The sequence below is a fragment of the Zonotrichia albicollis genome, chromosome 1 (assembly GCF_047830755.1).
Source record: "Zonotrichia albicollis isolate bZonAlb1 chromosome 1, bZonAlb1.hap1, whole genome shotgun sequence".
NCBI classification, from domain to species: Eukaryota; Metazoa; Chordata; class Aves; order Passeriformes; family Passerellidae; genus Zonotrichia; species Zonotrichia albicollis.
The window spans coordinates 152,582,359-152,604,753 of NC_133819.1; the positions used below are offsets into that span (position 1 = coordinate 152,582,359).

The 22,395-nt window shown below is 45.7% G+C and overlaps 1 protein-coding gene across 14 annotated transcripts in view; it reads left to right on the forward strand.

The window, feature by feature from the left end:
- ADGRB1 (adhesion G protein-coupled receptor B1) overlaps positions 1-22,395 on the forward strand; it is a 293,366-nt gene that overhangs the window by 108,711 nt on the left and 162,260 nt on the right. For 12 of the 14 annotated variants that reach the window (XM_074557880.1, XM_074557889.1, XM_074557884.1 and 9 more), the window contains one exon: positions 17,677-17,835. The exons of the other annotated variants lie outside the window; for them this stretch is intronic. In XM_074557880.1, the coding sequence (XP_074413981.1) occupies positions 17,677-17,835 (159 nt within the window). The remainder of the gene's footprint in view (positions 1-17,676; positions 17,836-22,395) is intronic. 14 annotated transcript variants of the gene reach the window in all.

Below are 22,395 nucleotides of genomic sequence, written 5' to 3' on the forward strand. Positions count from 1 at the left end.
ACATAAACGAGCTAAACAAGGAAAATGCCACGCAGAGATCACACATTGTTTTTTAAGGACAGGCCCCTAGACAAGATCCCTGCTGCTGAGCTGTGACCCAGCTCCCAATCAATCTCTCCTTCCTGAAATGTCACTAACCTGCACTTAAGTGCAATAAGCCTTCCCAGCCTAATTGAAATTCTGAGCCAGAGTCAGGAGACATTTGCTTCAAGTAGTGTTTTAATTGTCTGCTCCCCAGGCTGGTAACAGGATATTTTGTGCCTTGTATTATTCAGGGAGACACCAGAGCTCAACCTTTCCCTTCAGGCTTGTGCCCCTCCTGTCTTGGGTTGCTGTTCTGTTCTTTATTTGGCCTCTGCTCACGCATTACCTGTGTGGATCCTCGTGTGCCTGCTCAGCCAGGGATCAGAACCAGCCCATCTGCTTGGATGAAGCTTTTTGATTCCACTTTTTATCTAGAAATAGATAATTTCCAGGAGGCATCAGGCTGAAACCAGACCCCATGGCTTCTGTAGCCTGGAGTCATCTTGTTTTTCTCAGGTTTAAGACAACTCCTTTTTCCCAAGCACGTGTCATTATAACTTTCCATGCACTAGTAGCTGTAACCAGGAGATTATTCTGGCAGAGAATGAAGGAAGACTCAAACTCCCCCTGGCCTTTCCCTTTCCTCCCACAAGTGCTGCACTGAAGCCATGTCCAGAAATGTGCATGAAACCAAGTGGAAGTTATGGGAGATCACCACAAAACATTGGATAAGGTCAGGCATCCTCAAGAAGAGGCAAAATGAGCCTTAATGACTATCTTAATCCTGGTTCTGTTGACATTGGGTCAAACCCCAGTCTGTGCTGCAGTTTGGAGGAGCTGGGTGATTAATTTCCCTGCAAGAACCTTCCTGTCCTCCCCATGAAGGGGATCCTACATAGATTCAGCCCTTCCAGCATCTATGGACCAGAATCAAGCAGAACAAAAACCTTCCTTACCTGTCTTGACTGTTTTATGTGGGCAGGCACCACACCTGTCCAAAGAAGTGGGTTTGGTTGCAATCCCTGTCTGGATGAGATTGTGACTGTGGGATCTGGTGGGGTTTTTGGGCTATAAAAGTCTTAGTAAAAACCACAGGGTTGTTTCCATTTGGGTTCTATGTCCATAGATCATGGCCACAAAATTTGTCTTTCCCAGTTTCAGCACCTTCCTCCATCATTCTCTTTCCCATCATTATCAGAGACACTCCCACCTTGGAAACCAGGCAGAGAGGGAAGATGACTCTTTTGGGGTCATGCATGAGATTTCTGACAAGCCTGAACAGACAACCAGGGTGCTGGTCCTGCCCGTTCAGAGGGCACAGCTCCCTGCACACCTCAGGTGCCCTGGCTCCAGTTTGGTCTGCACAGAACACCTGCAGGTGCTGTCCTGAGAGGGACAGCCAGAGGGACAGCTGGATGTGGCTGTGAGTCAGCAGGAGCAGGAGAGGCACCTGCATAGAGCGAGTTCACCACCTGCCTGCAGCAGGCAGGGTTGTTCCTTGTCCTTTCATACAGCTTTGGCTTGTGGTTCCTGCTCATTTTAACCGCTTGTGGTTCTCTGCCATCTCCCCTCCCTGATGAGAGAAGGATTTCTCTGATCAAAAAACATCCTCGGTGTCTAAGGTCATTTAGTCTCTGCCTATAATCAGCAGAGAGGAATGGGTGTTTGTAGCAGGCAGGGTTGTTCCTTCTTTCATACAGCTTTGGCTTTCAAGTCCTGCTTATTTTAACCTCTTGTGGTTCTCTGCCATCTCTCCTCCCTGATGAGAAAAGGATTTCTCTGACTGAAAAAACATCCTCAGTGTCTAAGGAAGTCGTTTGGTCTCCTTCTATAATCAGCACAGAGGAATGGGTATTTCTAGCAACATGGCCAAATATAAAGTCTGTATTTTCAGAGTTCTTATTTTCCTGCTTTATTTATGAAGTGCCCAAGTGGCCAGGTCTGCACCACAGAGCTCTAAAACCACCTGGGCTGTTTGCTGCTCACCTGGCAATGCTCTAGAGGGGGATCTGGGATCTTGCAGTGAGCTCAAAATACAGATCAGGCTGCTTTTGTGTTACTCCCCTCTAAATCCTGCTCTGCTGGTAGAAATGGCCCTTGTGAGGGGGGGAAATTGTGTTTTATCTGTAATTTATTTGGAGTCCCTCAGAGCTCTGTTCTTCTGTCAGTGCCTGAACAGCTGAGTGCTCCAGGCTGCAGAGGTGGAGACATGAGCTATGCCTGTTTTTTATGGATTTCTTCTCACTCTTCCTAATAAGATGAACTCACAGTCTTTCCATTTCCTTTTTTTTTCTTGCTAACATTTCTTGGGTGTAGCTTTACTGATATCTTCCTCTCATTCCCACACATTCCCATGCTGCCTTTTGAGACAGATTGTGAAAAACTCCCAAGAGCTGATAACATTGAATTTGACTCATTTGGACAGTTTTGGTAGGTGAAGCCCCTTCCCATAACCTTACTCATAACCCAGCTTTGCCAGCACCATTTCTTATGCTGAGCTCCTGTTTTGAAGTCCACACATTCTCTTAGCTCCCACCCAGAGAGACCAGAAAAGGCTCAGCCTCCAAATTTGAACCCTTTATTTTTAATCTATAAAGTCAGGCCACTTGAATCCTCCCATGGAAAGTTTCTTGCCGTTTTGGTGGTATTAAATGGGCTGCTACTCCCCTTTAGCCTGTTTTATCTCAGAAGACCTCAAAGAGAAATGCAAGGAACACTTTGCTAAGAAGAAATGGAGATACACAGATACTTCCATCTACTGAGATGTGCTACCCAGGACACAATGAGCTTAAAAAGCAATTTTCACATTAGGGATGGGTAAAAGCCAAGACCAGGTGTGCAGGGCTGAGATATTTGCTTTGGTGGCAACAGCTGGGAAGTGCTAGTGCTAATCCTGATTTTAGAGTAATACCTAAAAATATCTCACAGATGTGTAAGATCCGTGGGTTGTGCCAGATCTACACTTGGTCTTGCTAAACAGCTTGGCCAGTAGATGTTGCTCTTGGCTCATACTGATGTGCTCAAAAAAAAAAAAAAAAAAAAAAAAAAAAAAAAAGAAAAAAATAGATGTATCCAACCTGAGACATTTGGGAAGCCTCTGAAGCCAGGCAGTGCAGATCCATCCTTCACCAGCTTCCTGTTCTTGGCCTTCATGGGCCATCATAGAGAAAAATAAAATATGGCACAGCTCCTCAGACAGCAGTCAGTGGTAATTAGTAGATACAATTGTTGGAGTTTGTTTGCCTTGTGTGAAGTGAGAATTGCTGGCCAAGCAGTTGGTATCTCTAGGGGAGGTGGCATTCATAGAATCACAGAATGGTTTGGGTTGAAGGGACCTTAAAGATCACCCAGTTCCACCCCCTGCCATGGGACAGAACCTTCCCCAATCCCAGGTTGCTCCAAACACCATCCAAACCTGGCCTTGGACACTTCCAGGGATGGGGCAGCCACAGCTTCTCTGTGCAACATTTGCCAATGTCTCACCACACTCTGAGTGAGGAATTTCTTCTTAACATCTCATCTAAATCTCTCCTTTATTACCTTAAAAACACTCCTGCTTGTCTTGTCATTATCTGTCCATGAAAGAATTCACTCTCCCTCCTTTCTAAACCCTCTTTAACTACTGGAAGGATGCAATGAGTTTATACAAAAGGGATTTTTCCTGTTTTCATGGAGTGTTATAGGAGAGACAGTCACCTGGTGCAGGATGGCTCTCCATCCTGAGTAGTCCTGGCAATCCAGGATAACCCAACCACTCCTGACTCCTCTGAGCACCAAGGGTGCCAAAAGGGAAAAAGGGGGCAGGGAAATCTTCCACCATCTGTCTCCATCCTCTATTCTCATATAGATTAATTTCCAGTCAATCTGGGGAATGGGCTGGGAGGAAAACACCACCTTTGGTCTGCCCAGAACATGCCTATTTGCTCAGACAGTCTTGTAGCACAGAGATATTTGTCTGCCTTCCCTCCTAGGAAAAAAAAATAGCTAATGCACATGATTATTAGCAATTAAGTAGGGTCAATAATTTGTGAAGTGGTCTGAGTCCCTGTATATCTGTTACTAAACCCACTCCTCTCTGCCCTCTCCACACACACTCACCTCTCTCACTCTGCAGCTCCAATCAGAGCAGTGATTGGGCACTGCCTAATGCAGGCTCTCGGGATCAAGGACTGTCTGTGACTGTTTTGCCTATGGAGTGCCAATCCCAGAGCGAGTCTCATTTTACTCAAGGCCTCTTAACACTGCTGGAATATAAATGGCAAATGGGAACAACAGGGAAAGTCGCTTACAAATTCCTGGGTAAATGCTGAGCCTTGGTGGCATCTCCTCATCTGTGATGATTTAATCGCTCGATTCTCTGCCTTTCTTTTCTTAAGCAGCACCTCAGAGCAAGGGAATTTCACATCAGATTTGCCTCTCGGAACAAAGGGGTCTAAGCCTTTAAGACCTTGATCTCTCAGGGTTGAAGATTATCAGTATGAGGGACTGGATCAGCAGACTCAGGGTTAAGAAATTCTCATGGAGATGCTTTCATTGGGGAAAGGTTTTCTTTTAGTGGTGATTACAGGAGAAATCAGAGGGAGACCTCACCTGTGGTAAGGCAATGTCTGCTCTACCTCAAGACATTATAAAGAACAAGAGCTTAACTCCTATTTAGTTTTCAGGCTAAAAACACAGACTGAGACCACAACCTGCAGGACCACAAAAATTCCATTGGCTTTTCCTTGTGCCACTCTGGGACTTTGAAGGGACAGACACGTGTGAATAATCCCCTCTCTCCACTGATAGAAAATGCTACGACTTTGGTAGCAGTCAATTACAAATCAGGCTGAGAATTGTTTGATTCATTCTAATCCAGGGTCTCTGAGGGATCTGTGAGCAAATTGCTGTGCCTGCAGTCTGGTTTATAGTGCCCCAGCTTCAGATTCCCAGCAATGATGCTAAGGATTCTCATGCCACACCTCAATGTCAAAAGATCAATATTAACCTCGTCATTATAATGCTGGTAAAGGTTGATGATATTGATTTCTTGTCCTTGGTGCCAAGGCATGTTGGGTTGGATACCACGTGGTGATTATCCCAGATGCAGAACTGCAGCTGCTGCCTCCTAAAAGTCTCATTAAGCAGCCTGAGAGGAGCTTCTCATTTGGGTGCCTCCAATGGTTTGAATATATCCCTGCCTTCTCCTGGGATTGAAGAAATTGGGGAATTCAGGTTGATATTCTCTGTTCAGAGAATGGTGAGGCCCTGGCATAGAATGCCCAGAGAATTTGTGGCTGTCTTATCTCTGGAAGTACTCAAATCCATGTTGGATGAGGCTCTGAGCAATGTGGGATAGTGGGAAGTGTCCCTGGCCATGGCAGGAGGGTTGGAACTCAATGATCTTTAAGCTTCCTTCAAACCAAAACATGCTGCTATTCTATGACTTAACTTCCCCCAAATTCTCCCTTTCTTCACCCAAGTGTTACACGAGCCAGCCATTCTGGCTGCCCCCTCTTAATGAGGGGGGGAGCAGAGGCACAGAGAGAAGCCTGAAACCTTCTCCTTTCTGCAGTGGAAAACACAAACAAGGTGTCAAGGGCAGAGCTGGGAATGACAGAGGCAGCCTGGAGTAGCATCTTCCTGTACAGGGTGGGTGTGTCCAACAGCTCAGAAAAGGAGAGGACCCTGGCAGGAGAAATGCCTGCTGACAACCTGCTTGTTCCCCAGCCTGCCTCAGAGGTAACCTCACAAAAAACACTTCCATGTGGTTTTCAGCCACCTCTGCTCTCCTTCCAGGCAAAATCCACATCTCTGTGTGAAGAGGGATTGGCTGTGCCTAACAAAACCTATGGAGTTTTCGCATTAAATATTTGGTTTAATAGTGAAAAGATGCTGCCTCAGCTGGAGTCTGCCTTTCTGGCTCTGTTTTGGAAGCTGTTTGTGGAGCAAAAATGCTGGGTCACACAAATTGTGTGGTGTCCTCATCAAAACTGCTCTGAGAGGGGACACTTGGCTGCTGGGTTGTCCCCCCAGGTGATTTTCCCTTTGTCCTCCTGGAAGAAGTTAAGATGAAGACAATTTGACTTCTCTCAGTGTTGTAAAGTTACCATGGGCAAATCTTTTAGCTTTACAAAACCTCCTCAGTTCATCCTGCAGACACAATACTGGCACAGCCCTGCCTTGCAGTGCTCTTGCAACAAGAAATATGTCACAGCTCGTGGAGGAGTGAGAAACTGCAGTGTTGGGGACCGCAGGAATCCTTCAGCTGGAACAAGATGGAATTGCATGGGCTTGCAATTGCAGAGCTCTGGGTGTTGCATTTCATGGTGTTTATGGGTTTATGCAGTGTTCTGCAGGTGTTTTATAGGTGAAAACCATGGCCCTTCCAGCCAGGAAAGATGGAACAGAGAATCATTTAATTGTTTAAGTTAGAAAAAACCAACTCAGTCTAAGATGAGTGATTCTTAGGTTTCTGTGGTTGAAATGGCTCCCGAGATTTTTCTCCCAGCCCCACGACTGAAGAGGAAGTCGAGATTCGTCAGTTCTGCTTTTCAAGGTTGTTTATTTTCTCTTATCTATTACATTCTTTCTGTGACCTGCTGAGGTATGTCCAGCAAGATGGGTTGTGGCACACACTGACCACCCTCGGGTTGGCGTTAGCTTTTTATACTAAGAACTACGTGTACTTTATTTACAATAATTTTCCAGTACCTATCACCTATGTTAGACAGTCTGTCTCTACTTTAAATCAATCCAAAAGTGTCACCATCACAGCAGAAGATGGAGGACAAGAAGAAGAAGAAGAAGAAGAAGAAGAAGAAGAAGAAGAAGAAGGACAGGACACACCCAGATTCCCCCATCTTGCCTCTTGAACCCCCATTCTAAATCCTCAAAATTCAATTTTTCCCCCTGTGACAAATTAACTATCATTCTACTTAAACTCTTGTGGTTTGTAAATCTTCACACAAAGTTGGTAATTTTTTTTCCGCGGGCTAAAATCAAAGGCACAGGTGTTTTTGACTCTGTGCCAGGGTCTCTGAGCCCCTTGCCAGGGTCTCAAGTCATCCTGGGCAGCCAGAGGAATGTCCTGGGTTTGGACATGTGAGTCCAGCCATTACCCAGCACTGCCAAGTCCACCACTAAACCACATCCCCAGCAGATCATGTAAAGACATGAAAGGAAATTTCACAAATACTCTCCTTTGACTGCCTTTTATAAAAATAGATAGTGATCCTGGTATCAGGGAAGGTTCCACTCAGCTTGGGCTGCACAGTTAGATTTGAATGGGATCATATATTCCTCACCATGGGGAGACACATGTGGCTGAGCAAATCTGTCCCCTCTGTGCTTTGGGGTCTGCAGCAACGTGACAAAGCAAACAGTGCGTGAACCCAGCTCTGGTGTGATTTATACAAATTCAGAGAGGTTGAGGGCGGAGAAGCATTTCATTCCTCCCTGGTGGTGCAGGCTGGATTTCTCCTCACAAGTCTGTTCTCTGATATTTTGCCTGCTCTGCTTTGAAATGAGTTAAGTGATTAGGCCTCTATGGCTTTCTTATGGGAAGATTCTTCCATGGTTTTATTTGATCTCCCATTCCAGACTAAACATTCCCTTTCTCATTTCCCTGCCCACCTCCCCCACCATTTCCACATAAATAATCTCTCTTTATCCCTAGTGTTTCATTTGCAGGGATTCAAGTAATAAGCACAGCTTTATGCTGGGTTTCCTTGAAAGCTGCACACTGGCCTCATTTCCATCTTCCTTAAGTGATTTGTAGAGCAGAGGGAGATTGAAGCTGATCCTAAATGATTGTCCAGATTTGACCTCGTTACCTTCATTTGCAGGGACTGGGGAATGCTGTGGGAATCTGTGGCAGCTTTGGCCACTCAGCAGCTTTGAAAAAATCACATCATTTATTTGGGTGCCCAGAAAGGGGTGACCTGAGTAGATTTTGGCAATTTTGGTGGAAATACTGACCTGACCTGTAGCTGGCTGTGCCCTGACCACATCTCCATGAAGGAGAGTCACAGAGTTAAAGTCAAGGTAGGAAGAGGCCAAGCAGCTGGGAAAGTACCAGTACCATCTTGTTGTCCAAATCAGGGGATTTTTGGCCCAATATCCTCTCATTAGCAGTGGCTAACAAGGGGAAATAGCAGAACAAGACAAACACACAGCTTGAAAGGAGGTTGTGGCCAAGTGGGGCTCGACATCTTCTCCCAGGCAACCAGCAACAGGAAAAGAGGGAATGTGCCAGGAGAGATTCATGCTGGACATCAGGAAGAATTTATTCACTGAAAGGCTTGTCAGACATTGGAAAGGGATGCCAAGGGAGGTGATGGAATCACTATCCCTGGAAGTGTTCAAGAAAGGATTGGATGTGGCACTCAGTGCTGTGATTTGGTCAGCAAGGTCAGAGGTTGGACTCCAAGGCCCTTTTGAACTTTGTACAACTCAGCAGCTTGAAGCCCAGGGAACTTCTGGACAAGAGCTGCTGGCTTTGTATCTATTACCATTTATGGGTTTGTCTTTCATGCATCTCCCCAGTTATGTTTTATATTCATGGAAACCTTGGTGCTTTTTCCTGCTGTGAAAGCATTGCACCGTTTGACACCGCTCGGTGTCTGTAAATTATGTCCTTGACTGGTTTTGCACCTGCCTCCTGCCCATTTCATTTGACACCCCTCAATTCCTGTGCTGGAAAACTCAAGGAGCAGTCAGTCCCTGGTTACCTTGCCCTGCAGCTCATGAACTTTTAATGCACATTTATAATTTTTCTCCCCTCACCCATCTCCTTTCCATGGAGAAAAGTCAAACAATCATGGAATGGTTTTGTTTACAAGGGGTCTTGAAGATCACCTCATTCCAAGCCTCCTTTCTTGTTCAGGGACATCTTCCACCATCCCAGGTTGCTCCAAGCTCTGTCCAACCTGCACTTGAAAACTTCCAGGGATGGGGCAGCCACAGCTTCCCTGAAAAATCTGTGCCAGGGCCTTACTGTCCTCATAGTAAAGATTCCTTCCTGTTATCTAATTTAAATCTACCCTCTTTCAGCTTAAACCCATTCCCCTTTGTCCTATCACTGCATGTCCTTGCAATGAATTATTATGCTTTTTAGGGAGCTTGGGGCATTGGTTTTTATATTAATATGCACAATCTGCAAAATAGCAAAATGTTTCATGGGATTTATATTGGAAAGGGCAGACAAGGAACCATTGGAGCAACTCCCTTGTGCTGTTGTGGGTTTCATCTCATGGGGCTCAAGGAGGAGACATCCCCCTGAAAGATTTCTCTCCTTTTTTCCCTCAGAAGGGACAAACTGAATGTATGACTTTCCAGGGAATGATCACTGGCTGGTGTAATAGAAGGATGTCTTCAGAATAACCCCTTCTGGACTTGCTCTTTTCCAGCACAGTAGAAAGGAGAGTAATAAAGGAGCAGCTTCCTCACTTGTCCCATTGTGTAACAAATTCAGGATTCAGATGGTATAAGACAATCTCATTCTTGATCTCCCTTCAGTATCCTTCTCCACTATTTACATAAGAAATGACATTTTTCCCCCTCATTTGCTAATTGAGATGATTCAGAAACTGTGATATAAATTCCACTACAAATATTCCCAGTGGTAGCACACAGAGCTATGGTGGGATTTTTGCAGTCTGGACATGTTTTTCAGACACAAAATGCCCTGACCTACCGAGTTGGAGACAGCTGCCAACAAGACGTGTCTTCAGCTGGGGTCAGTGAGAGGCTAAAACCAAAAAAGCAAAATCAGAGGTGGATGTGGATTATCAGCAAAACCCCTTTTGCTTTATTGATTGTCTTGTGTAGATTCTTTAGTTTTGCTGTTGTCACTGCCCTCTAATTTAGGGGATTGCTGTTAAATTAAGAGGCATGATTGACTGACTGTCATCTGAGACACATTGCAGCTGTCAGCTGTGAAGATAAACTCCAGATTGGGATGCTCATCTTCCTGAAGATCAAGGGTGTTTGGATGAGGTGTCTAAGTGGAGCCCTCTCAGTTAATTTGCAGTAGGAAAGACCCATTCTTTTGCAATCTCTGCTTAAGATTCAGAATGCGAAATGCCAAATATGAGCTTGCTGGTTGATGTAAACCACCTTAGAATTTTCTCCATTTAACCGGAGAATTAAAATGCATTGGGTCACTCTTGCATGAAAAGTAATTTGTTTTAGTCCATGGTCATGATAAGAACTGACTGAGGAGGATCAAAAAACTCTTTAGAAACTGGATTAAAGGCCTCCCTGAATGACAGGCACTCAGACCAGCCACGAGTCTCAGATGCAAGAGCCACCTGCCTTAAAACACATTCTAGGAGCTTGGGCTGCTCTCCAAAAATAAAAAACACAAGTTAAACCTGGCTGTGTGATCAAGGTGACAGCTGCTGGTTGTGGTAGGAACCTCTGGAGCTGGAGGCTTGAGCCACAGCTCCTCCAGTTTAGGGAGATAAAGGGCAAAGTGAGAGAACTCCTTGGTTCTATGAGGCCATAGCTGAGAAAAACTTCATAAAGTGGGAGCGGGTTGGGTGTGTGACCTTCAGAGGGTTCTGTGCCTTTGAAAAGCAAAATCCTGCACAGAGCAGTTGCAGCAGCCTCATTATTTGTGGATTAAGGACAGATGGCAACTCAACCCTCATCGATCAGCAGGAGCAGCAGTTTGCTGAGAGCTCATGGAACAGGACTCCAGGGGTAGCAAGGACTGCCTGCAAAGGCATTAACTCCCATTAACTTCAGAGTGAGCCTGCACTGCACTTCCTGTGGATTCCTCTCTTCCCAGCATCAAAAAAACCATCCAACCTCATGCTCAAAATGGAAGAAGGGGCAGAGCAAGAGATTGTGTGGTGGGCAAGTGGGGATGAACATTTTATAGAGGGTGGGGAGTCCATGGGGGCTATGTCAGCTCAGCCAGCAGAGACTGAGGGATGGACTGAGGGATGTGCAGCCTCTGCAAGGACCACATCAGGCTTGCATCCCTTCTGCAGCTCCTGCATTGGGCTGAAAGCATCTGTGTGACACCACAGCCATTGCAGATAATTCCACAGACATTTTAGGTCATTCTTTTCACAGAACCATGGAATCATTAAGGTTGGAAAAGATCCCCAAGCCCAACCACCATGTTCACCACCGTGTCCTCAAGTGCCACATCCACACCTTCTCTGAACACTCACGGGGATGGTGACCTCACCTCCTTCCTGGGCAGCCTGTTACAGTGCTTGACAACCCTTTCTGTGAAGAAATTTTTCCAAATAAATAATCTAAAACTCCCCCTGGAACATCTTGAGGCTGTTTCATCCTGTCACTTGTTACTTGGCTGACACCCACCTCACTACAAGCTCCTGCCAGGGAGTTGTAGGGAGAGATGAGGTCTCCCTTCAGTCTTTTTCTCTAGGCTGAGCCCCCCTCAGCTCCCTCATCCACTCCTTCCCAGAAACCAGATGCAGCAGTGGGCACAAGAGCCCTGTGTTTTCCTCATGGCACAGCATTTTCCCCCCTGAAATGTGGGATAGGAATAACTTCATATAATAGACCCTTAACCACTTGTTTACAGCTCCACTAAAAAAGACAAATCACTTGAAGCAGTAAAGGACTAGACCCAGGAAAAGAAGGAGGATTTCAAAAGGTTTATCTGACAGCCAATAAACAAGATAAATAACACGCAGCATTTAATTTGTCAGGACCATGGTACAACCTGATGATAAAAAAGGACCTCTCCATAAAGTGGGGAATACCTTTGTCTTGGCTGTAAATGCCTGACTTGATTTACTAAGTGCCCTGGTAGTTCTCTAGCTCCTCTTTAGCACTCACAAATGGGATGGAAACTGAGGAGTAAGGAGAGGAAGGAAGTCATCTGAGCGCAATATCATAAACTGATCTCATTCCAGTTAAGGCTTTGAGATCATGAGGGTTTTTATCTTATTTTGCCTGGTTCTCCGATTGCTGAAGATAAGCAGAGTAAGAGTTACCCCCTCTGCTCTGCTCTGTTCTGCTCAGGTGAGACCCCACCTGCAGAGCTGCCCCAGCCCAGGGACCCAGCACAGGACCGGGAGCTGTTGGAGGAGTCCAGAGGAGGCACCAAGGGGATCAGAGGGATGGAGCTCTGCTGTGAGGGAAGACTGAGAGAATTTGGATTGTTCAACCTGGAGAAAAGAAGCTTTAGGGTTACCTAATTGTGTCTTTCCAGTACCTGAAGGGAACCTATGAGAAACAGGGAGAGAGAATATTTACAAAGGCTTGGAGTGACAGGACAAGGGGGAATGGCTTCAAACTAAAAGAAAAGAGGTTTGGCTTGGATATGAGTAAGAAATTTTTCTTTGTGAGGGTGGTGAGGTCCTAGTAGAGGTTTTTCATAGAAGCTGTGGCTGTCCCATCTCTGGAAGTGTCCAAGGCCAGGTTGGATGGGGCTTGGAGCAATCTGGGCTGGTGTAAGGTGTCCCTTCCCATGACAGGAGGGTGGAACTCGATGTCCTCTGAGGTCCCTTCCAGCTCAAACCATTCCATGATTCTGTGATTCTGTGATTTAAGAAATCAAAGACTGGCACTTTCATTATCCTCCCTCTTTCATGTAATGAGACCAGACAACATTAATTTCTCTGTGTATTTTAGGGGATCATTGCCATAATGGGTCATATCCCAAAATGCAGAACTGTTTGAATAATCCATCATCAAACTGGGAACACCACGACAGCCAGTGAATTTGGGCCCATATTTTTCTTACAAACACAATATAAAATAACTTCTAAAGACACTGGAGCAATTATGCATTTTGTCTCAACAATAAGCATCCCAAATAGATCACAATTCAAGCCAAGGCTTGTGTGAAGCTGCTTTCTCCCTTCCCTAGCCTCACTCCTAATCTGTAAGAGAGTAAGATGGAAGACACACATCCTGAAAAGGGCAAGCCAGGAGCTGATTAACTCTTAAAGGTGTCTGATTACAGATATCCTATTGATCAGCCCCAGGCTGTCATCAGGATACCTCCCATTACACTGATGGTTTCCCTTACAAAGGAAACACAATCTGTCTTCCATAAGGAAATGGAAGACAAGCCTGTGTTCCTGTGCTGTTTAGAAAAGTGACCAGCGCAGAAAGTGACCTTTGAGGGAAAGACAGTCTTCTTCAAGGTCAAGAATTTGTTTTGTGCCAGTAACAACTCCATCCTCCACGCTGCTGCCAGGATCTCTGGGCACTTTGCTGGCAAGTTCACTGCCCTCCCTTTCCTTCCTGCTCCATTTTTCGATGTTATTCTCATGATTAAGTATCTGAGCAGCTTCCATGGCCATCAGCAGTGGAAATGTTGCTGAGCCTGTGTTTATTTTCACTTTGTCTTGGAGGGAAAAGTTGAACCACAACCAGGCTGGAGGTAGCAGAGTATGAACTTGTGGGTTTTTGCTGTGGAGGTGGACAAGTGTTTGCCCATCCCTGTGCAAGAGGGTGCTGATAATATCCCTAAATTCTGATCTAACACCTAGTTGGGCTCTTTTTTACAGACAAGGCTGGTGCCCTGTGTAGGAACCAGCAGAGCCCAGAGCTCATAGTACAGCCACAGTCTCATAAATAGAAATTCAGGGAGGCTGAGTCAGCTGAAGTTCATCATCTGCATCTCTGAATTCTCTGGCTGTTGGCAAGGGGGAAAAAAAGGGGAGGAGTGTGGGTTATTTCATTTTTATTTTAAAAACAAAAATTTTCCCAGTGTTTCCTGTCTTCAAAAAACCCTGCATCTTTAGCTCATTATCCTTATCTGTGCCTGAGCACAGCGCAGAGCTGAATTCCCTGGACCTAAAACATCTCCAAGGGTAGCTGTGGGTAATGAGAGAATTCACAGCAGGAAAAGCAGCCATGTGAAAGTGGCCACCTCTGGGCTGAAGGGCCACCTCTGCTCCTCCCCATGAGGTGGACAAACGATGGAGCAGAACAGTGAAGCCAGGGCTTATTTCAGCAGATTTTAGATTGCTGCATGTGGCCGATGGGGAGCAAACTGACCACTGAGGGATGTGACAGCTTATCCATTACCTGAAAGGACTGGATAACCCCCTGCTGACTTTTACAACCCAAAACTGAGCCTTGCTGTGCTCCCTGAAGGTGTTTGGACTGTGGGAGGCCAGCCAGATTCAGAGATTCAGATGGTTTTCACAGTCCATCCTGCCATCAGCATTTATGGACGTTCCACCCGGGCCAGTTGCTCTTGGCAGGAAGCTGGAAAGACACAGGGTGGAGAAGGCTGCAGAGGCTCAGAATTTTGCTTAAGCACCAGGATCATCTCTGCAGCCAGGTGGTTTGGTGGATCCATCAGTTTTCAGAGCTGTAGATTGTTGTGGGGAAAGCTGAGTGTTGCTGACACCAGTACTGAGCATGGCCTGGGAGAGGAGTCAAAAATGAACCTTCATCTTGCTCCCTGTGTGTTCTACAAAGGGTGCTGGAGGAGAATGTCATTCCCATGTTATTCCTCCACCAATGCTGTCCTTGAGAGCTGTACCTCTCTGTGGCTGGTGGGGTCTGCAGTGTGGGGAAAGGAAATGCCTTTTTTTGGGGAATATGAGTAGTAGAACCTTATCCCCTCTCACTTTCCTTGTCTTCACATTGTGTGTTTGTGTGCTGGCAGAAGGAGGAGGCACAACTCACTGATGGTGAATTTGTACCTTGAAGTGGTTTTTGCTCGTGTCTTCTGGGGTTGGAAGCCAACAGGACACAAAAATGGACATAGGGTCTTGTCAGAGGGGAGCTCTTTGCCACAGTAAGCACAGGAAGGGCAGGATTGGTTGGAATCAGAATATCCTGAGGTGGAAGGGATCCCAGAGGATCACTGAAGTCCAACTCCTGGCTCTGCACAGGGCAGCCCCAAGAATCCCACCCTGTGCCTGAAGGCATTGACCAAACACTTCTTAAACTCTAGAAATAGGGATAACTGAAGAGAAGTCAGTGTGAAGTCAGGCAATGCTTCCCCCTTCCCCTTGACTTTCTGGGTGTCCTGGTTCAGGGCAAATTTTGGAGAGAATCCCCCAAAGGGGCGCCTCTTGGAAAGCAGCTTCAATCGGCCCCTACCTCCAGCTGGTCCAGGAAAAAAAACCTCCTTGGAGAAAAGTGGAAAAAAACCTGTTTATTAAACAATAAAACCTAAACAATATTAAACAATAAAACCCCTTGCTGCTCCAAAAGAGATGACCAACTCATAAAGTCTCCCCTCCAGCGCTGGAAATGCCGCGGCCCAGGCTCGGCCTAGTGGGCCACAGGTGGAGCTGCCGGTGCTCTGCTGAGTGTTCAGTCAGAGCAGGTTTAAACAGCTCCAAAGAAAACAGAAAAAAAACCCCATAGTGCAGGGAACTTCTTTGCCTCAGCTAGCTAAACTAACTAAAAGCAAAGGAGAGCTCTGTCCTGCTGTCTGTTCAGCCGCAGACAGCACGATCCAGGAGGAGGAATGTGGAGGGGCAAGTGCAGTCTCTGAAAACAAACTGCTGCTGCTTCTCTCCCCCTTAACTCTTGGAACAAGTCTTAAAAGGTGGAAAACTTATTATTCAGCATAAACAGAACAAGATTATTGGGGATAAAAGCATCATATAGTGTCACAATCCGTCCTTACGAACAGAGTTTGTGATGGTTAGTGGATTTGATCTCAGGGTGCACAAAGAACCAACATGGTACAAGGGCGTTTGCAATGATAATCAAAACAAATGCACCTTTATCCTTTATTGAATGACCACAGCAAAATGCGATAGAGAGATTAAGGGAGAGAAAAAGATAGAGAAAAAGAGAAAGAGAGAGAGAGAGAGGGGGGGGGGGGGGGGATATAGCTACCCAATGTAGAGATGAAGTCCTTTGATCCAGTCCAGTTAGTCCAGTTGAGGATCCACCTGTTACGTCAGGGAGATCTCAAAATCTCTAGCTAACTCAGAGGTTTTTATTATGATAATTCTATTGAAAATTGTGAGGGGGGTGGGGGGAAACAGATACAATAAGTAATAGATGTAACAGGTAGTCCATGTTCTCAACAGTAAACCAGAGCCATTGTTTTCTTGGTCCAGTGGTCACAATCTGCAGGCAAACATCTTGGTTTGGCCAGCTTGACTCCCCCACACACCTCCCGCGGGTTGGGGGTTTCAGTCCCAGTCCTTGGAAGGAGCAGAGGGGCCTTTTCACATGGGGGTTTCATGTCTCAGTCCTTGATGGAGAGGCTTCTTGCATCTCAGTCTGTCTGTCATGGTGGTTGTAAAACAGGTGAGGGTCTTCTGTGGGGGGACCACCTGGAACTCAGGAGAAGTCCAGCCAGGCCGAGAGGTGGGACATCTGCTAAGGCTGTTGTTGCAAAAAGGGCACAGTGCCCCCTTCTTTGGGCTCAGTGTAGCATACAGCAAACAACACCTGTGAAAACAAATAACTTAGCACTGTGCTCTCAGGTCTTGGGGCCTTTGGCATGTGACTTTCTCCTACAGGGCCAGATAGGGGTGGTCTTCTCTTCAGTGGTCCCCAAATGACGATCATGAGGCAGATGAGGGAAAATTCAGACAGACTCTCACAATAGTCAACCCAGGACACAGGGCTACCCTGCAGTTTCCAGTCCCACCACTTTCAGAGACGCTCCATGTGAAAAACGCCAATCACTTGTTTTTTTAAAATTTTAAAAGTTTAATAGTAATAAAATGGTTATAAATAGAGTAGTACAATTAGAGTAAAAATAATTTGGACAACTTGAATTAGGACAATAGGAGACAATGGAACCAAAGAGTTACGGATGTCTGGGTACCTTTTTCTTGGCAGCATGAGCCTGAAAAAGGACACACGTTACAGAGGATTAACCCTTTAGAACAATAGCCTGTTGCATATCCATACACCTCTTATATGTTGCATAAATTCCGTTCAAACAAAAGATTCGGTCTGCTCAGTGTCAACTTCTTCCTCCTAATCCTAAGGCGCCTTTGATCTTTAGCTAGGCAGGAAAAATTCAGTTTCTTCTGATAAGACAACAATAAATTCCTTTTCTCTGAAAGATTTAGGTGTCTTGTGGCTGCTATCTGGTGTGAGTGCCTCATTCCTTTCATAAAAAAATATCCCACATACATAGTGTGACAGTGTTCACAGGGGTCTTAGGATGAGGGAAGAGATGAGAATGTTGACTTCATGTTTCAGAAGGCTTGATTTATTATTTTCTGATATATAATATATTGAAACTATGCTAAAAGAATGGAAGAAAGGATTTCATCAGAAGACTAGCTAAGAATAGAAAAGGAATGAATAACAAAGGCTTGTGACTGACCAAGACAGTCCGGACAGCTGGACTGTGATTGGCCATTAGAAACAACCACATGAGACCAATCACAGATCCACCAGTTACATTCCACAGCAGCAGATAACCATTGTTTACATATTGGTCCTGAGGCCTCTCAGCTTCTCAGGAGAAAAAAATCCTAAGGAAAGGATGTCTGTGACCACATAGTTCTTATTTTAACTACAGAAGTTACCCTTTAAATACAAGACTACATTTACCATATTATTAAAACGTTAATACAGCACTACTAATCCACACATCAAAATACATACAGTAAATATCTGCATAGGGCCATATTTTCACACTTTTCACACCCCAGTTTTGAGTCTTGGCAGCTGGAACACAGCAGGCTCTGGGCTCTCACGGAGGCTGACGGGGCTTTTCTGGATCTTGCCCAGGTGGTTGGAACTCCTGGTCGGCTTGGGGCGACTGCACCAAGGACTGCGGGGGCGGCCTGCAGACCCGCATGCGCTCCTGCAAGCCCCTTCCCAACGAGGGCCTGGCCTGCGAGGGAGTGCTGGAGGAAGGACGGCTGTGCAATAGGAAGGCTTGCAATAGTAAGTGGAGGCATGTTCCCTTGCACGCGGGGCTCCCGGGAGGAGGAGGAGGATGGCTTCATCCCCATCGAGGATGGAGGGTGCTGCTGAGGCTCGGGAAAGCTGCCCCAGGACTGTGTTGGAGCAGGGAGCCCAAGGGAATGTGTGGATTTGGCTGTGCATGGCCCTGCCCGTTGTCCCTGCCTGCCTCGCATGCACACGCACACGTGCTGGCACAGTCTTCCTGCACCTTCCAGGCCTTCAGCCCAAAGAATTTATAGGAATCTGTAAGCAGGCTTACATCAGGTTTTCTTATCCTGGTGTCACGTCCTTACAGGCATTTTATTTTTTTCAGTTTTCCCAAATAATTAAAGCTGAGAGAGATGTTAATCTTGCTTCTTCTTGGTTTAGTTCAAGAGCAGTGACCCTGCCCCTTTCTTTTACAAATGGAAGCCTCTAGTGATAAGATGAGAAAGATCTGGCTGTTAGACAGGGATTGAATGATGCAAAGCTTCGGTGTGTGCTCCACTCTCCCTCTGTAATGCATCCACTTTCCAGATCCTTTTCTCCACGGAACAGGCCACAGAGTGCCCACACCATCAGATAGTGATGGGTTGAGTTGGTGAACCTCCAGCACTTTCATCCCCAGTTCTTCTACTGCTTTAAGCTGTGTTGGGAGGGGGATGAAGAGGAAAAGGCAACTGCAGATACAGCTCAGCCCAATAAATGCAAGCAAATGGCTGGTTATAATTATTCCCTTCTTTTTATTTCAAATTCAGAGTAGAGAATGTTTGAATAACTCCTCTGACTAGTCAAATAACTAAGGAAAGTTCAACGGTCTTCAAAGGCTGGGAAGTATCTCCTGATAAGGGGGAAGTTCAAATAAAGGGACATAAATATATTCCTCTAATAAGGGCTAAAATGATTTCATGCATTTTTTAACATTTCCATAAATTTAAAATATGTTGCAATTAGGCTTAGACTTTTTTTTTTAAATGAAACCTGGTATATTGAATTCCATCTCCTTGACTCACAATTTCTAAATTCCCTCTGAGGTTTGCCCACACCAGGGATATTTAATCCGTGTCCCCCATGCTTGGTGGTGACTTTGCAGTCATGACTCAGCTGTGGCTTGTGGCAGGGAGAGTAGGAATGCAATGACCTGGAAGCTGGTCCTGAAAGAAAGTCCAGTTGTGGGATTGGGGTGTGCCTGAGAGGAGTTGGAGGGAGGGCCACACGAGTCTTGGTGTGTGAAGGAAGAGATGGCACTGGGAGTGGGAGAGGGGTATCTGCAGGGCTGGTCACTCTTTGACCATGGGAACACATGGCACAGGAGGCAAAAATCCTCCTTAATGTGTCCCTCCTATGCTGTATAAACTAAGAGGGACCCAGTTCCCCAGATTCTCTTTGCAGGACATCCTTCCTCATCCCTAACCATCTTCCAAGCTGTCCATGGGACCTGTTTGATTCTTTTGCAGCCCTCTTGATGTGGTGGAGGGGGAAGATTCTGTTTTCCAGGGCCAACCTCATCAGCACTGAGCAGGGGGTGTAACATCTTCCCTTGATTTTCCCCAGAAGCAAAACTTTAGTTCTTTTTCATGTTAGATTTCCTGAGGTTGTGGTGGCAAGGAAAACCATGGAGGCTGTGTTGGATTGCCATGGCATGGAGTGCAGCAGTGAAGAATTAATCAGTTTTTACTCATTATTTACTTCACTTTTTCCGGAACACAACAATCAGTAAGGCCAATCCTAAGTGCAAAACAACCTGAAGGGGCTATGATTCAATAAATTACTTCACTTGTCTTCCTGTCCTTTTTCCATTGCATTCCCAGCCAATTCCTCCTCCAAACTGCAATGAGATTAGTTCAGCTCAGATTACTTAGGAAGAAGAAATTTTATGCTAAGTGGAAAGTCCTTGTTTGGAAGGAGACTACACACACAGAGTTGGGCAGCAGAAACCCATTTATTCCATTGAAATAAATTAATTCTGATTAATTGTCCCAAGACCCTCCTTGCAGACAAGCTGCTGAGCCCCATTTTGATGTTTTCATGCTGGAAAGGGTTTGAGGGGATATGTGAGCAATAAATCTTTCCAGAAGATTTCTCCATGCACATCTTGAGGTCTGTGTCCTATTTCAAGATAAATCTGTTCAAAACTGTTAACTGGGCTCTGAACTTGCCTCTCAGTGAGTCTGTCCCCTGCTGCCTTTGCCCAAAGAGATGCACTTTTGACCCAAGAAGGGTTTTTCATTTTCTTGCATGTATCTTTTCCTTCTCTTTACTTTGATCTGCACCAAAACCTAAGAGGATTTGAAAGTAGAATAGAAATCCTGTTTTAAATGTGTCACTGTTATTTTCATATTGACTTTTGCTCATAGATTTGTTAGGGATGAGTAGAAAGTTCATTCTTTCCCTGGAACTGTTATTATTTTAAGTTTTCGTCATAAGCTACAGTTAAATAGATTCTAATTATTTCTCTTTTTAATTAAAAGGATAAAATGAAGAAAAATTTAAAAAAAAAAAGGAACTGGCTAGGAGAATAACTTTATCTTCAATTGTTCAAGATTTAAGCAGCTTGTATAACACCTGACTAGCTCTCCAGGTACTGTGGAATAGCTGAGATCTTAATTTTCTAGTAGAAAAAAAAGGCAGGAAAACATATTTTCCTTGAACAAAGGGCCATCTCTAATCCTGATAAAACAGCAGAACAAAACAGGGATGAGTGTCCTGATATTTTCCTCTTTGCTGTGGAGGTAAATTGAAACTTGTCCACTGAGAAACTGCTGGCCAAGCAAGTTGGGTTAGAATAACACAGATATCCCCACCACCTTCAAAACAAGGATAAACCCATCTTTTTTCTTTCACTTCTCCTTTCCCACTTCTGCCAAAGTGGCTCAGAAGCTGATGAGTGATTAGCAAGAGTGTTTTAGCTGTTTAATTGGATCTCCTGCCTCTGGGGCAGGTTCTCAGAGTGATGACAGCTCCCTGGAGCTGCTGAGAAGAACTTTTGTGGAACATCTTCGAGGGTTTCATTGGTTGTTTTATTTTGCCAGGCCACAGCAAACATTCCAGAGCTATCTTGTCACAGAGCTCTTCCCCCATGTGGACCTTGCCCAGGTCCTGCCATTTTCCTCTTCTAGAACTGCCCCCAGGAGGGCTTTCAGCAGGTCTCAGCATGAAGGAGTGGGAATGGTTGGAGAAACTTCTCAGTTTTTCCAAGAGCTGTGACTTGTGCCAGCCTGTTCACCAAAATGTGGGTGCAGACACCTGGGTCCCAGAGCTGAGTCAGAACACGTTGCCTGGAGGCCACACAGGTTAAAATCAGTGCACAGGAGTGGCTGAATGACTCCACAGGTACCATTTCTATGTGGTCTTTGTGTTTTCCCACTCATTTGGGCCACCATCTCTGCTGTTTCATGTGCTAGAGTCTCTTGCTTGATGATCTTCTGGCTAAATTTCCCCAGGGATACACACCCAAGCCAAACAGGAAGTGAGCCAGGTAAGTTTTCCATGGGCAAAAATAAAAGCTGTGAAATGCTGAGGAAAAACGGTATTGAAGACTCATCCCAGACTGGGAAGGAAACTGTCTGGTAACAGCAGCTTGGCTTAGGCAGAGCCTTTATTTGTGGCAGCTCAAGGAAAACACTAAGGTTTTTTTGTGGCTGAAGGAAAACACAAAGTTTTTGTTGTGGATGAAGGAAAACACAAAGTTTTTGTTGTAATTCTGATTTTGCCTTGATAAAGGACTTGGTGATATCCCCCTCTCCAGCACAGACAGAGGAGATTTCCTCCTTCTGTTGGATTTGGCTGCTGTTTTATAGAGAGAGGGAAAAAAATGCCAACCCATGTGTGGTGGGAGCTTGCAGAGGAACTTCCCAGTTCCACCCACTGTGGATGGAAAGGGATGTGCTCCAGTGGCTCTTTCTGGCTGCAGGGTTCTAGGTTTGCTCACAACCTGGCAGGCAGAGTGTCCTCACAAGGATGGACAACATCCAAACCAGAGGGGGAATGTCATAGCCCCGACCACAGCATCGGAATTCAGCAGTGCTGGAGAGATGTAAGAACAATCAGAGATGTGGGCAGCCTGCATTTATTCCTGGGGAAGGAGAACCAGCAGAGGAGCCAGCTGAAGTCCTGCCATCCCATTTGGCAGAGGCTGCACAGAACCATCCCTGACATTTATGGATATGCAGACTGGGAAGCCACAGCTCCCCACGGCTGCGAAAGGGGTGACCACATCCTGATGTCAGGTGCAGGAGGGTGACCCTGGCACAGTCCTGGTGTTCCAGGCTGGATTTTCAGCTTCCAGCAGGTTCAGGATGTAGCCCTTCAGCTGTTAGTGGTGTGAAGGAATGCTTGTTCCATATGACTTCCCAAGGCTCAGCCTCAGTCTCTGCTACCCCTGATTCTCATTATTTTTTTTTTTTTTTTTTTTGCTGCAACTACAGAGCAGAAATATCCTAGGCATGTGTGGGAGCATCTTCATTCCCTGCAGGCCAGGCTAGAACTCACTGCAAGCTGGAGGAGCTCCTCTCTGCTGCTGCTGCAGAGACTTTGCCCTGTCCCCTTTTTTACTGGTGG